General features: G+C 42.1%; 1 protein-coding gene across 3 annotated transcripts in view; it reads right to left on the bottom strand.

Moving 5' to 3' along the window:
* LOC129701529 (neuronal vesicle trafficking-associated protein 1-like) overlaps positions 1-17071 on the bottom strand; it is a 50628-nt gene that overhangs the window by 12300 nt on the left and 21257 nt on the right. For all 3 annotated transcript variants that reach the window (XM_055642781.1, XM_055642789.1, XM_055642797.1), the window contains exon 3: positions 14692-14808. In XM_055642781.1, coding sequence (XP_055498756.1) covers positions 14692-14808 — 117 coding nt within the window. The remainder of the gene's footprint in view (positions 1-14691; positions 14809-17071) is intronic.

Genomic DNA, 17071 nt, shown 5'->3' with positions numbered 1-17071 from the left:
CACGTCAAGTCATTTTTTCAAACACGAAATCTCCTAACAATGTGCCCTCTTTTTGGAAGCTTTTCTTGTAGCTTTCAATCGCAACACCACAGCTTTAAGGTTCAACTTGATGTCTTATGCTCTGTAACTTAGTAATTTTGTCCTTCATTTCCACTGATCACAATTTACAATGACTTTTCCTTTATGAATGCCCTGTGGTATTTGGATGAAAAAATAATGCAACCGTGTAACGCTGTCACCAATCCATCATGAATGAATGGCCAAGAACAAGTACAAATCTCATATCTGACTGCAAAAAGAACGGGTTTGATTGAAGTATTTAATAATGAGCACAGCTGCTGTGCATGACGTTTAGCATCACAGAATCGGTCTTTATGGTGCAATCCTGCAATTCCTCACTCATGCCCTGCAGCCTCCAAATTGTATTGCTTTAAATGTCTGACCATTTCCCTCCTGGAAGCCCTGACTGACTTCACACCCCAAAAGGCAGGAGATTCCTGATGATAGCTACCCTTTGTGTGAAAAATAATTCCCTCCTTTTTTTCTGCTAGAATTTGAGTCATAGAGTCGTACAGCACAAAACAGGCCCTTCACCTCATAATGGCCCATGCCACCTACCATGCCCATCTGCACCAATCCTTACATTAGGTCCACAGTCATCTATGTACTTATCCAGATGCTTTTTGACAGTTGAGTATCTGTCTTCACTACCTCAGCTCCTCCATTCCAAGGAAAACAACCCAGCCTATAGTCTCCCCCTCTCCCCTGCCCCTTCCATCAAAATCCCTCCCTCTGGTTTTACATTTCACTCCTTTCCTTATCTGACAATCTTTTGACTCCTTTTCACCTCTTGGCTTTGTCATTTATTCCACCCATCAAAACACCTCGCCTGTATCCACCTATAACGGAGTCACTCCAGTACTTTGTATCTTTTTTTGTAAATCAGCATCACCAGTCCCTCGTGTCCACCCATCACTTGCACGGCTTTGTCCCACCCCCATATCTCCTTTCCATCTTTCTGCCCCCCAACTCCTATTAGTCTGAAGGTGGTCCTGACCCGAAACATGGTCTGTCCATTCAAACTGTCTGACCCATTGAGTTTCTCCAGCTCTTTGTCTTCTGCTCAAGTTTCCAACATCTGCAATTTGTGTCTCCAGTCTCTCCTTATGATTGAAATGCTCCTATCAAGGCAACATCCTCATGAATCTCTTCTGCACTCTTCCCAGGAAATCAAAGCTAAATGTGAGCGCAGGAGAGTCGAACAAAATATTAATAACCAAGTAAATCTCCCTAAAAACTTGCAGGTTACTGCGCTAACTTATGTCCATTATTATATTTAATGCCCAAAAGTGGAGAAGGACTGGAACTCAATCTCTAGAATTAGAAAATACCACCTACTCAGCCTTGGCTGAAACCTAGTGATTAAACCTGGCATGCTCATTTAATCACCTGGCACTGTGTGTTATTCGTTAAAGGTTTGTAACAAATGCAATCTTGTTTCCACCCCCTCATCCTGTCAAGCTAGTGTTCACTTTAGTTCCACTTGGATTTTCATCTCTATTAAACCACATCTCAAGATAATTTAAAATTATTTTTCAAGTCTTCAAATTATTTCTAACCTGGCAGAAGATGCCTACAGCTCCACAGATGTTGGCAAATCCATCCCGCCAATCCAGCAAACACTTGTTTGTATGTACGGGCTGTATACAGGTTGGGTACTCATAAGATGGGGTGGGACTGTGGGTGAAAGGTTTACAGGGATATGGGCCAAATGCAGGCCGGTGGGACTAGTATGGATGGGGCATCTTGGTCAGCATGGGCAAGTTGGGCCAAAAGGCCTGGTTCCATTGTGTACGAGTCTATGACGCTACAGAATAACCTCACGATTCGCCCTGACTACAGAACAGTAAACCTCTCCAGCTCCTCACAACTCTTGGCGGCACCTCTGGGAATCCATTTCTGTTTTTTTTTTTAGTTTTAGAGATCAGCATGGAAACAGGCCCTTCAACCCCCGCCGACCACCAATCACCCTAGGAACCAGTTACAGAAGTCAATTGACCTACAAATCTGCACATCTTTAGAATGTGGGAGGAAACAGGAGCACCCGGAGAAACGGTTATGGTTATCTAGTAGCCACTGACCTCCAGGTTTCCAATTTGTCATTCCATACTCCCAGAACAATGCAAAGTTTAAAGTCTAGCACAATATCATCAGTGCTAATTATTATGAAGTTTCTCTATGGTACCTGAGGGAGAATTATGAATTATTCATACATACAGCGTGGAAACAGACCCCTCGACCTATATTGCCCATACCGACCAACATAACCCATCGACTCTAGTTCCACCCACCTGCATTTGGCCCACATCCCTCAAAACCTATCCCTGTATTTGTCTAAATGTTTCTTAAACGTTGCGATAGTACCTGCCTCAAATACCTCCTCCAGCAGTTCGATTGATATACCCACCACACTTTGTGTAAAAAAGTTACCCCTCAGCTTCCTATTAAATCTTTCTCCGCTCATCATAAACCTATGTTCTCTGGTTCTCGACTCCCCTGCTTGGGCAAGAGACTCTGTGTGTTTACCCGATATGTTCCATTTATAATTCTGTACACTTCTATAAGATCACCCCTCATCCTCCTGCACTTCAATGAATTGATTCCTAGCCTGCTCAACCTCGCCCTATAGCTCAGGCCCTTTGAACCCTTCTCGGAGCCCTAATAATGTGTTGCCAAAACGAGACTGCAAGTAACCTGGGGTGTAACAATACTGCAGGGTTGGTTCAGACTGCCCGAGACCAGTGAGAAACGAAAGGAACTCCCATATAGGGGGAGTGGTAATGAGTTATTAAATACCACAGAGATAAACCATTCAGAAAGAGACACAATTTCAAATAGTAATGGGGAACCAATGGAAAGAAAGGGAAGGTAACATTCAAGGAGCTGAGAAGTACAACCAGTCATTGCCTGCTTTTTCTTTGTCTTCTACGAATATATCGCTCTGAGACCATGTAACCACAGGGCCTGAATAAAAGGTTTTAAACGCTATCACTGGACTTAAGAGTATCGTCAAGAATTCAACGATCTAGCAGTATCCCAAATCACATCCGAGATCAGTGTCAAATATTTCTTATCATCCAAGATATATTAGAAAACTTGTGTAAAACATTTATCCGGCCCCTGAAGCAGCAGTGATCTGATCCTAGATCTTATCATGAAACAGTCACCATGGGGCACATAGAACCACTGTCAGATTGATGCCATGTGATGCAAACCATATGCACTGCTGTCTGGCCTTAGGGTGTGCCACAGCTGGGTTTCTGTGTATGCCAGTATCGGCATGATCAATCCAGCAATGTCACACAGGCTGCCTGGGCGCAACAGATTCCAGCTGGGGTGCTGGGGCCAATTCATTATGGAAAATTGTGATTTCCTTCCAGTGAATCACTGTGTTTATTGTGCAAACTTAGCATGCATTGTGCATATATACATCTTCATTTTCCTGTTTACATTTGTATTCCCCATTACTGCTGGGCATCGATCAATTCACCGATTGTTCTGTGGAGCAATTCAAAAGACAATTGGTCTTCTATTCACATGGTGTGTAGGCAGGAACTGCAGATCTTGGTTTATACCAAAGATAGGCATCAAATGCTGCAGTGACTCAGTCAGCGTTTTTAGGCCTGTGTTTTTTGTAGTTTTTGTTATTTTAGAAAATTGGGGGGGGGATATTTGGGGGGAAACTTTTGAATCTTATAGGCTGAAAGTTTCTCGGGCAGGTGGGGGAGAAAGCAACGAGGAGCGGCCTCCAACGGGGGAAAGAAGCCGGGGAGGAAGGGTGTGGCGGTTGGCCGAGACCGGAGCGGGTGGAGGCAAGGAGGAGGCCAGCTGCAAATTAGGGCCTTGTATCCCTCTTGTTATCACACCTTCCCCCGCCAACAATGGGCCATTATGGATTCCACCGTTGCTGAGGTGATCTGTTGCCGGCCCTGATTTGTTCTGGCCTTTTCTCGCCTCCAGTTTATTCCCCCTCACCCCCCACCTCTCCTTTCAATCTGAAGAAGGGTTTCGACCTGAAATGTCACCTATTCTTCTTCTCCAGAGATGCTGCTTGACCAGCTGAGGTATTCCAGCATTTTGTATCCAGCTTCTTTTATTCTCTTGGTATCAACTCGTTCACTCATCCTGAGGATAAATCTGATCATACATATTAGCTGCATTGTTCTGCTTTCAGATCACATAAATATTTTGAAACTGGACCAGATAGCCAAATATATATTAATAAATATATGATAGCAGCAAATATATCTGAGCTTTATACCAAGCAAAAAGTAAAATTGATTTCCACAAAGCAGTTAACATGGAAGATTTCTGTCGACAAGTCAAAAATCCAATTCACATTGATGCCATCAGGTGTGGAAAAATTAAAAAAAAAAGAAAGGTAAATTCCCCCCGAATCCCATCACCAGGCAAAATTTTCTAAATCAAAAGGCAGTGTCATATCCAACTTCCTGGTGTGGAAGGGGCTGGGGGGGGGGGGGCAGATTTCATTTCATCCTGAAACTGGATGCACAACTACCATTTCAAAAAAATGCATTTTTTTTTTAATCATGCAGAATTTAAAAAAAAAGACTTTTAAGAGTGTGTTTATCCAGTAATTGAATCCCATAAATCCAGGCAAAGCATTTTCTAACATATCAAAAGGCACTCTCACTAGCCAAGTGACCTGACTTTTAATCTCATGGTGCTCTGGTGGAGTGGCATTCCTGATCACCTGGGCTTTCATTTCATCCCACAAACTGGGTGATTGCAAGTTACGGCCAGTAAATTGCCCTATGGTTGGCAGGAGACTGGAAGTAAATGGGCATTAGCAGGGATCAGGGAATCAAAAAAAGATGGCCATTCAATCATGTTTTTCTTAATCCCCATAACCCTTGACACCCGTTCTAATCAAGAATTTGTTTATCTCTGCCTTAAAAATATCCACTGACTTGGCCTCCGCAGCTATCTGTGGCAATGAGTTCCACAGATTAACTAACTTCTGACTAAAAAAGTTCTTCCTCACCTCTTTTCTAAAAGAGCACCCTTTAATTCTGAGGCTATGACCTCTGGTCCTAGACTCTCCCACCAGTGGAAATATCCTTTCTACATCCACTCTATCTATGCCTTTCATTATTCGTCATATGCTAACCCACTAATTCCTGGAATCATTCTTGTAAACCTCCTTTGGACCCTCTCCAGAGCCAGCACATCCTTCCTCAGATTTGGGGCAAAGATCTGCTCACAATACTCCAAATGCGGTCTGGCCTGCACCTTATGCATGGACGATGGGCTAAATGTCTTCCGTGTTATAGAAACAATGAGAACTATGAGAGAGCAAGAATAATTAAATGGAAAACAGGCCCCATGGTTTTTTGGATTTGGAGGACCGATGCGTCACAGTTCTTCTGTTCAACATCCATAAGAAAACGATCGACTTGATGGAGAGCATGATGAGAGATGGCCTATCCATGACGGCTTCAAAGCAGCTTGACCAGTTGTTAAAGCACTCTGGATTTCACATGCAGTCTTACTAACTGAAAACAAGAAAGACTTATTTCAAATTAAAAGTGTTTTTCCAACAAGGATTATCTTTCAGCCATGATATTTTGACAAATATGGCATTCATGTGCTTAAACTACCAATGGGGAATGATCAGACATCAAGTCTGGTCATTAACCACTCATGTTGATAACCTATAATTTCTCTCCCTCGCCTCTTTCTTACTTTGTTAATACTATTGTGATTAGTTGTACTCTGTATTTCCAATTTTTATGGTCTGCAATCAAAAAAGCACCACCTGAAAGCACAGATAAATGAATGGGACGAAAAGGTATTAAAAGGAAGAAACACATGGGTGGAGATGTTGATCAAACTGGCCATGCTGATGAAATGTACAATTATATAGCAGCCAACAGGAGGAATAATATGAATAAATCACAGGCTTGTCAAAATAAACAAAATCAGTGCTGGTCCAGAAATGATAGAGCAAAGACTTGTTAGAATGATTCCAGCAAGGAGAGAAAGGTGGAATGATGTTAATCTTAGATGCTAGAGAAGATGGGAATATTAATACTGAGAGTTCGATATCACAAGATATTTTAATCCCTGTATTTTAGGAAGCATGTGAGTTTCTCAGCACAGTTGGTTGCATTAACAAGCAACATGTCAATGCCTGATAACATATATCAGATCTCATCGCTATTTTAGTTTTCTGTAGTGAATCTGGTGCCTCATGTCATCCTCATGAACATACAGCAGCATTTGCAACAAAGAACAAATAGAAGAACAATTTGCTCCAACTGAAAGACTGAAAGTAAGAACACTGAATCATTTAAGAACTGGTTGGATGGTGTAATGGGAGGACTAAAGGGTCTATCTGAATCAATTGGTCGGAAGGTTGCCCTCACTAGTTTCATCTTCTGACTTAATAATAAGTAGTTTTGTCTATGCATAATTTGCTCGTTCACTTCACAACTCAAACAACTTAAAAGCCTTGATAGTAAACTACGGGTACAATATTGAGTATCAAGTGACAGATGGCAGTATATGCTGGAAGATAATGGCAAGTTTTTTTTTTTTAAAACACCTCAGGGAGTAGAGAGTTAAATGAAATACTTCAAGAGCAAGGAGAAAAATAGCAAGATCAAGAAAAAGTGGTTGAATAATGAGGTCAGAACAAACCCAAAGGCTAAAAAGAATCATTATTTTTATAAATAAGAAATCATCAATAGAAAGGAATAGGCCTCACATCAAAGTCAATTGAGGGTAATTGAAAATAAATCAGCAAGAGAATAGCATAGAACATAAGAATCAGAAGCAGAAGTAGGCCAACCGTCCTCTGTGTGTTCCACCTCTCAATAAGATCATTGTTGATTTTTTATCTTAGTCCCATTATACTGCACTAATCACATATCTCGTGTTAATCTTATCTTATCTAAGTCTATCAATCACTACCTTAAATATGTTCAAGAAGGAACTGCAGATGCTGGAAAATTGAAGGTACACAAAAATGTTGGAGAAACTCAGCGGGTGCAGCAGCATCTATGGAGCGAAGGAAATAGGCAACGTTTCGGGCCGAAACGTTGCCTATTTCCTTCGCTCCATAGATGCTGTTGCACCCGCTGAGTTTCTCCAGCATTTTTGTGTACCTACTGCCTTAAATATACTGCGGCTGCTGAATCTCCACAATTCTCCAAAGATTAGCCACCCTCTGAGTGAAAACATTTCTTCTCACCTGTGTCTTGTATGACCAATCTTTATTTTGAGACAGCATTCTGTCTATGCTTCATAGTCATAGATTCATAGTGCACAGAAACAAGTCCTTTGCCCCAATTGCCCATGCCAACCAAGGAGCCCCATTTATACTAGTCCCACCTGCCCATGTTTGGGCCATACCCATCCAAACCTTTCCTGTACATAGACTTTAACTATACAATATGGAAACAGACCTTTATGTTATAGTCTTAGAAAGTCATTGTTTCTTTTAGTGAAGACAGATACACCGATCTTCAGTTTAATTTATCTGCCATTCCCTTACTCCCCAGTATAATTTCTCAGGTCTCAGTCTCTATGGGACCCAAATGAACATGTTAATCTTTTTCTTTTTACATTTTCATAAAGCTCATGGTATGTTATATAGTTCTAACCTCCCTACTTTCCATTTCTATTTTTTTGCTTTTTTATCAGTATAGAATTTGAAAGAAAGTTTGGTCCTCCTTTATTGAAACCTGAAATGTTCTAAATCCCCAGGCTTACTGTTTTCCAGCAAAGTTACACTTTCCTCCACACAAGTCTTCATGATTATTGTACTACAGATAACCAACCCTCTTTATAACGGGCCATAGAGGGGGCAAAGGTGCCCGTTATTGATGAAGGGATTCACTTCAACCACTCTGTGAGACAACGTGTTTTCAAATACAGTTATTTTTTACAGCTAAAAAATGTATTAATGTTACTGCAAGCTAAAATACTAAAGGCCGTTTGTTACATTGTTTAATAGAGTATCATTGCACAAGTGCCAATCGAAGCAATTGCTTGCCATTTTCAACAGCCTCCCGTAGTGTTGCTCGCAGCCTGTGTTCTGAAAGAGACAGTGGTGTCTGATTACTGTGGGGACGTCTGTCCGCTATAAATGCAATCCGTTAAAAAGAGGTTCATAGACTGTACTCAGGTTACATCTGATTTATACTGCAGTCTACACTGCCATCGCCGTTTCTAATAATATTGCTTACAACCATGCAGTCAGAGTGTCACTATTATTACAGATTAAAATCACTAGTGGAGTCCCATGAAGATCAATGTTACATTCCATATCGTTGACAAGGATGATTCAATATAAAAGAAAATGCACTTTCTTGTCTTTCATCAGATTGATTAATCTTCACTTAGAACAGAGTATCCTGTTACAGTTCCCTCATGTGCGGATGATATTTGGAAGTATCAGTTCACCGTGACAGGCTCCTGTAGTGAAATCTTTTTACTCCAGTAAAGTATTGACTGGAATAGCTCAAGGACCTCAAAATAATGAAATGATTTAATGCAGTTCCTCTAGCACTTTGTGGTTTACTCAAAGCATCATTCTCCTGGGGAATTAGTTATCTCAAGCTAAGACCAAGACCAGAGACTTTGAAAATCAAAAGAAAAGGGGAAGTCATTGAGGCTAAGATTTCTATTAATTGAACTCACAACATCTTAGAAGTGTATTGACATGACTTTCATTTCAACTTTGATACAGTGCAGCAAGATATTGGCATGAAGCCCAGCGATCCAAAAGGTTGTCTCTCAAGCACATATTGCCAAGAATTATGCCAATGCTAGCCTCCATTTTTTTACATTCTCAGCGATGTAAAATTAATAATAGAAATGGTAACACACGGAAAAAATACTGGAATGCAATAATTATCTGCCAGACCTTTCAAACACAGGATGGAAGTTTTTAATTAGTTCCTTCTTTAAAATAATTGTTCTTCCAAATTTAAGCTGAGATCATCAATGTGAATCACTAGTAGGGTAATACCAGCACACTTTCAAGACTACATTTACTGTACTCAGCAGATGCTGATTAATATTATAGATTCAAACAAGAACACATTAAATTTCTAACAAACAGATGTGCTGTCCCTATGGAATTCACAGGAAAACCTCATATGGTATATAGGTCATTCTGATGGACAGCCAGATCTAGTCAAAAGATGCAAAAAATAATTATCTTCTTCCAACCCACCTATTCCCAACCAGTAAAATGATAGGCATATTTCAAGAGCATCTGGAATTAAAGTTGCACTGGAGATGATAAATTAAGGTAAAGGTAAAATTCAAACAATCTGTATATTTCCAGTAAAATTCCACAAATTTAGCTCCCTATCTGTCCGTAGTTAATACCCCCGGAGAAAAGGCCACCGATTGGCCTACTGACAGGAGGAAAAAGCTATAGGAATAAATAAATTAAATTTCCTTGCATAATCATAGCTGAACCTCAACCTCAATTTCCCAGTCTTTCTCACACCAGTTATCTATAACCTGGAAAGAAATTCTTCATGCTCAGGCACAGTTAAAGTTGCTTTCAGAGTTAGCAATAGATAATAGACAATAGGTGCAGGAGTAGGCCACTTGTCCCTTCGAGCCAGCACCGCCATTCAATGTGATCATGGCTGATCATCCCCAATCAGTACCCCGTTCCTGCCTTCTCCCCATATTCCCTGACTCCGCTATCTTTAAGAGCCCTATCTAGCTCTCTCTTGGAAGTATCCAGAGAACCGGCCACCACCGCCCTCTCAAGGAGAGAATTCCACAAACTCACAACACTGTGTGAAAAAGTGTTTCCTTGTCTCCGTTCTAAATGGCTTACCCCTTATTCTTAAACTGTGGCCCCCTAGTTCTGGACTCCCCCAACATCAGAAACATGTTTCCTGCCTCTTGCGTGTCCAACCCCTTAATAATCTTATATGTTTCAATAAGATTCCCTCTCATCCTTCTAAACTCCAGAGTAGACAAGCCCAGCCACTCCATTCTCTCGGGATATTGGATCGAAAACCATGAATTTTCTGCCGAGATGTACGAAGGCAGTGTTGCTGAGGCCATTTAGGTTGCCAATCCTGATATGTTCCATTGAGATGGAAGGGCCAGGATTTGAGTGTCTTTCTGGTGTGCTACCTGCCGATCACCAACCCCTCACACTCACCCCCTACGACGTGTACGTGGCACTGAGTAGGACTAATGCACGTAAGGCTGCTGGCCCTGACGGCATCCCCGGGCGTGTGCTCAGAGCCTGTGCTGCGCAGCTGACAGACGTCTGGACTGACATCTTCAACCTGTCACTTGCCCAAGCAGTTGTCCCCACTTGCCTTAAAGCCACCTCCATCGTGCCAGTGCCAAAACACTCAACTGCGGCAAGCCTCAACGACTTCTGCCCGCCCAGTTGCACTTACCCCCATCATCACCAAGTGCTTCGAGAGGCTGGTCCTGGCACACCTCAAAAGCTGCCTACCCCCCACACTGGATCCCCATCAGTTTGCCTACCGCAAGAACAGGAGTACGGAGGATGCCATCTCAACGGCACTTCACACCACCCTCTCCCACCTCGACAACAGAGACACTTATGTAAGAATGCTGTTCATCGATTACAGCTCAGCATTCAACACCATTATTCCATCAAAACTGATCACCAAACTCGGTAACCTGGGCATCGACCCCTCCCTCTGCAACTGGATACTGGACTTTCTAACCAACAGACCCCAGTCTGTGAGGTTAGACAAGCACATCTCTTCAACCCTCACCCTGAACACCGGCGTTCCTCAAGGCTGTGTGCTGAGCCCCCTCCTCTACTCCCTCTTCACCTATGACTGCACACCTGTACATGGTACTAACACCATCATCAAGTATGCAGATGATACAACGGTGATTGGCCTCATCAGCAACAACGATGAGCTGGCCTACAGGGAGGAGGTCCAGCACTTAGCAGCATGGTGCGCTGACAACAACCTGGCCCTTAACTCCAAGAAGACCAAGGAGCTCATTGTAGACTTCAGGAAGTCCAGAGGCGGCACGCACACCCCCATCCACATTAATGGGACGGAGGTGGAACGTGTTTCTAGCTTCAGGTTCCTGGGAGTCAACATCTCCGATGACCTCTCTTGGACCCACAATACCTCTACTCTGATCAAGAAGGCTCATCAGCGTCTCTTCTTCCTGAGGAGACTGAAGAAGGTCCATCTGTCTCCTCAGATCCTGGTGAACTTCTACCACTGCACCATCGAGAGCATCCTTACCAACTGCATCACAGTATGGTATGGCAACTGCTCTGTCTCCGACCGGAAGGCATTGCAGAGGGTGGTGAAAATTGCCCAACGCATCACCGGTTCCACGCTCCCCTCCATTGAGTCTGTCCAAAGCAAGCGCTGTCTGCGGAGGGCGCTCAGTATCGCCAAGGACTGCTCTCACCCCAACCATGGACTGTTTACCCTCCTACCATCCGGGAGGCGCTACAGGTCTCTCCCGTTGCCGAACCAGCAGGTCGAGGAACAGCTTCTTTCCGGCGGCTGTCACTCTACTCAACAACGTACCTCAGTGACTGCCAATCACCCCCCCACTTATTATATATATATTTTTTTTATATATATATATTTTTTATTTTTATATATATATTTTTTTTAATTCAAATCGTTTGCTATGTCGCTCTTCAAGGGAGATGCTAAATGCATTTCGTTGTCTCTGTACTGTACACTGACAATGACAATTAAAATTGAATCTGAATCTGAATCTGAAAGTAAATTGGGGCAATTTGACTAATTACGATAAAAGGTGGCAAGATCAATCTCTTCCCATCCCAACATGTTTAAAACAGGGCCTTTGTCATTTTCAAAAGTTGTGAAAAATCAATGCATCTGGCAGAAATATTCAGCAGAGTGCAGAACATTGCATCATGGCCTCTTGCATCCCACTACCTCCCTAACACTGAAGATGTTCCCAGGCCCTGGGCACAGAATTAATTGAATGAACAATGTAGAGCCTTAACAATGAGAGCAGATTGTGCCCTCTTTCACACACTAGTTGTTTCTAGAACCTATTATCATCACAGTAAATGTAGGACTGATTCATAAAAGCAGAGTGCTCACATAGGAAGAGCTGGTCATGAAATTAAAGTACATCCCACCTACCCATTAATTTAAATGAAGAGATCCAGACCTGTGATTTAGCCACAGGGTGTTTTATGAGCACTGTTCCTGAAAATGGACACTTGATTGAAAAAGTAAGGTCTAACCGAATCAGGTCTCATCAATTGCTGATATCAGATTAAGGTAACCTAGCAACTGGACCAGCTGTTCTGCGTCAGCAAAATGCAACCCATCCTTCCCTCTCTGTGTTATAACTTCCTGTCAATTTAATTTCCTTCATTTAGAGACCAATGCACCCGACAGTTTTTAATTTCTTGAAAGTAGTGGGCAGGCAAACATACATGAATGTTCTTCATGTTGATTTCCAGAAACATTTGAACATTTCATTTAAAAAGACAGAACAAGGCAGATTATTAACGTGGGGTCTGGCTGGGAAATTGGCTGAGTAACAGGAGACAGAGTGCAGAGATAATGGACAAGTACTCAGACTGGCAGCACCAATCTGACCAGATTAGAGGCATCAAGCGAGAATCTGCGTTGAGGCCATATCCATTCAAAATATTTCAGTTTCTAAGTTGGCTGATGAGGTAAAGGCATTCTAAGCAGTGCAGGTGGAAGTAATAATTTACAAAGTAATAATAATAAATTATGGAAAATGGCAAAAAAATCCATGGCACATGGATTGCAATGTAGGCAAATAAGAGCACCCAAGGATGCAGTGGAGTACTTTCTAAATGGTGAAAAAATAGGAGCTGAGGAGATTCAAAGAGATTCAGTGATTTCTTCCTGCATCTATCTATTATCTATTATCTATTTATCTATCTATCTATCTATTAATATATAAAACTCTCGTGCCATCTGACCGGCTGCCATCCGGCTGCCTTTCTGTACTGAAATCCTTTAGTACTGAGATGAGGAAAACATTTTTCAAGTAACGCTTTCAAGTAACGCTTTCATTCGCTCCTTTTCCCTCCCCATCCCCCACCCTATCCACTCACGCATAGCCCCCAACTGCGCAGGGAGCAGTTAGAGAGGGAGAGGATGGGGGGTAGAGATGGAGGGGGAAGAGGGTAGAGAGGGAGGGTAGAGGGGGGGGAGGGGGGTAGGGAGGAAGAGGGAGTGGTAGGACATGATGAGAGTTTTAGTAATAGTATAGATAGACATATATAGGTATAGACAGATAGATAATCAAAAGAAAAAAAAGAAAAGAGCCATCTAGTCCTAAATTACCCTGCCATTCACTTAAATCATGATTGAGCCTCTGTTCAGCTCCATTTTCCAACACTTACTCCATAACCCTGGCTGTGCTTAATGTCTAGAAACCTATTGATTTGTGTTTTGACTGAACACATCAACTGAGCTTGCACAGGCCCTTGTTATGTCACCACCAGATAGAATCAATTTCTCCTCATCTCAATCCAAAACAGCATACCTCTTCAAAACTTGACAACTCTACCAGGGGAAAGATCTTCCCTGCATCTAATCTGCCATGCTCTTTCAGAATTGTGTACGTTTTGGTGCAAATTTATTCACACAGTGTAAATACAGGCCCTTCGGCCCAACTTGCCCTCTCCAACCAACATGTCCCATCAACAGTAGTCCCACCTGCCTGCATTTGGCCCATATCCCTCTAAACCTGTCATATCCATGTACCTGTCCATAAATGTTCGAATACTATCTCTCTAAATCACCTTTTCAGCAGTTTCTTCCATACACTCACCAGCATCTGTGTAAAAAAAAAATTACTCCTTTGGTTCAAATTAAACCTTTCCCCATCACCTAAAACCTATGTCCTCTGGTCCTCGATTCCCCTACTCTGGGCAAGAGAGTCTGTTTGTTCACCCAATCTATTCCTCTCATGATTTTGTACACCTCTATAAAATCACAACTCATCCTCCTGCACTCCATGGATTAAAGTCCTAACCTGTTGAACCTCTCCCTATAGCTCAGGCCCTCAAGTCCTGGCAACATCCTCATAAATCTTCTCTGCACCCTTTCCAGCTTGACAACTTACTTCCTGTAACGGTGCCCAGAATTAAACACAATACTCTAAATATGCCCTCCCAACGTCTTAAATAACTGAAACATGACCTTCCTACTTCTGTACTTTATAATCTGACTGATGAAGTCCAATGTGTGTTTTCCTCTAATTATTCTAAATTTGTGACTACTATCCCATTCTATTCAATCTCCCCTCATTTGGCAAACTTCCCACTCCTTGTACCAGCATAGCGAATACAAACCAACCTTCCCTGGAACCAGTCCAATCAATACAAGATCACCATCTCAAGAACCAGTCTAATAAATACAATCCCTGGAACTAATTTTGTGAACTGCAATGTCATGTGTCATTGTTGTTATCTTGAGTCTTTTGGTTATTTGTTTGAAACTCACTTATCATATGCAAAAGATCATTTCACTTCCAAGTTATCCAAAGGTTCGAAGGTTCATTTATTGTCACATACACCAATTGGTGTAGTGAAATTCAAGTCAGCTGTTTAAAAAAAAGACAAATAATTCAATCAAAGATAATTACCTTGAACCGTTCCGAAACTCCATCAGTGAAGCTGATGGTAAATTCAGCAAATTTTGGTGCCTGAAGCTTGCCTTTCTTTTGACTTGGCTGGTACTCTGCCCTTGTTTTAACTATAACCTGTAATTGAAAGTAAAGCAAAGTTAGCTGAGCAGTTGCAATCCCACTACATATCAGCTAAAATATTTACGTAGCCTCACCCACAGTAAAAGCTGTTCAAGTATTAGCCAGATCACATGGAACGCCAATTCTATTAAATTTAATATTACTTCTAAAATAACCATTTTGTTGTGGGACTTACAAAGAGGTGTTTTTTTTTAATATAAAAAGGTTTCATTTGCCTCAAACATTAACAATAATCACAAGATTTATTCATGCGTTCCATGCACAATGGAAAAATTAGCTGTGAAATACAGTTATTATTAATACATTTATCTAAATTGCTTTTTAAAACCAGCCCATTCTGTAAACAACAAGCTCTGAATGATCTTTCCAACTAATTGTACTGCTGGTTATTTTGAACTTTGCTAAATAGTGTCTGAAATTTTCATCCACACACGATATTTTACTGGAATCCTAGGGGCACCTTCACCTTTTCATTAAAAGGCAATTTGTCATCAAAAGTTAAAAAATCACCACTTTAAACATTTGTCTGCGAGGAGTTAAGCAAATTTAATCCCACTTTAGACTCTGACTGTTTTGTGATCCGTCTCTATTGCTGTGACACTAACTCAATAATTAAAGCAGGCAGTGTACTCAGTCTCATGCTCATTTAACCAGCTTAATTAAAAATCATTTTACAAACACAGGAAATTATAACTTCAGGGTGCATCCTTTCCCTTCCAGCCCAATCTGGACACCAGATGTCTCCTCTTCCCCAGCATCACAAGACAATACCAAATCAGCATATTTGTGTTTTTTTAATATCATTCCACTGCATTTTTTATATATAAACAGCTAGTTTTCCAAGGGAAGGCCAGAATTTTCATCCGTTCCACTCTTACATGCAAGATTCAGCCAAAGGTCTCAATGAGAGAGTCATTTTAGGTCCCAACACTTTATCAGCATTGCTGACCATCGGCAGCAAGAGCAGGGAGATTCTGATGTTTTGTGCAGGAGTTGAAATGTGCGGAGGATGCATCTAATTGCTGTAAAAGTTTGAAATTTGTTTTTTATCTTATTTCACTGTAAATGTGGCAGAAAACCAATTCCGAATCCTTTACATCAGTCTAACTGGTTTGAGAAGACGTCCAGTAAGCAAAGCAATAAATCCAGTAAAGATTCATCGTCCAGGAACAAACAGCCCAACTTACGCTTAGTCTCCCCGATGCAAGTCTCCCCGATCGGGGAGACTAAGCGTAGGTTGGGCGATCGTTTCGCCAAACACCTCCGCTCAGTCCGCAATAACCAACCTGACCTCCCGGTGGCACAGCACTTCAACTCCCCCTCCCATTCCCAATCCGACCTCTCTGTCCTGGGTCTCTCCATTGCCAGAGTGAGCAACAGCGGAAATTGGAGGAACAGCACCTCATATTCCGCCTGGGGACCTTGCGTCCGGATGGCATTAACATTGAATTCTCCCAATTTTGCTAGCCCTTGCTGTCTCCTCCCCTTCCTTAACCCTCTAGCTGTCTCCTCCCACCCTCCTATCCACCCGCCCTCGGGCTCCTCCTCCTCCCCTTTTCCTTCCTTCCCCCCCCCCCCCCCCCCCCCCCCCCACCCCCCATCAGTCTGAAGAAGGGTTTCGGCCCGAAATGTCGCCTATTTCCTTCGCTCCATAGATGCTGCTGCACCCGCTGAGTTTCTCCAGCAATTTTGTGTACCTTCGATTTTCCAGCATCTGCAGTTCCTTCTTGAATTACTCGTAACCGTATCTGGGCTAATAATTACTAGCTACTTTATTCTGTCTTTAATTTAATGTTTAGAGTTTAGAGACACAGCATGGAAACAGGCCCTTCTGTCCACCAAATCCCTGCAGACCCACCATAAACTAATTATTTCCTACACACTCGGAATAATTTTACAGAAGCCAATTAACCTGCACATCTTTAGAGTGTGAGAGGAAACCGCAGCATCCAGAGAAACCCCACGAGGTCACAGGGTGAACATATAAACTTCTTACAGACAGCATCCGTGGTCCGGATCAAACCCAGGTATCTGGCACCAAAAGACGGCAACTCTTATCGCTGCGCCACTGTGCTGTCTTCTAATATTCTTCTGATATTCTTTTGAGACTTGAGCACAAAGAAAATACAGGATTACACCATGCAGGGTCTATAACCCGAAATGTTAACTACAGTAGTTTATTTTCCCACGTGTGCTGTTAATGGCAGAGTTCTTCCAGTATTTCTTATTTAAACTGGGGCAGCACAGTGGCGCAGTG

The sequence above is a fragment of the Leucoraja erinacea genome, chromosome 1 (genome assembly GCF_028641065.1).
Source record: "Leucoraja erinacea ecotype New England chromosome 1, Leri_hhj_1, whole genome shotgun sequence".
Classification (NCBI taxonomy): Eukaryota; Metazoa; Chordata; class Chondrichthyes; order Rajiformes; family Rajidae; genus Leucoraja; species Leucoraja erinaceus.
Note: the sequence above shows the minus strand (reverse complement) of the source record. Positions and strands in the feature narration are given on the sequence as shown.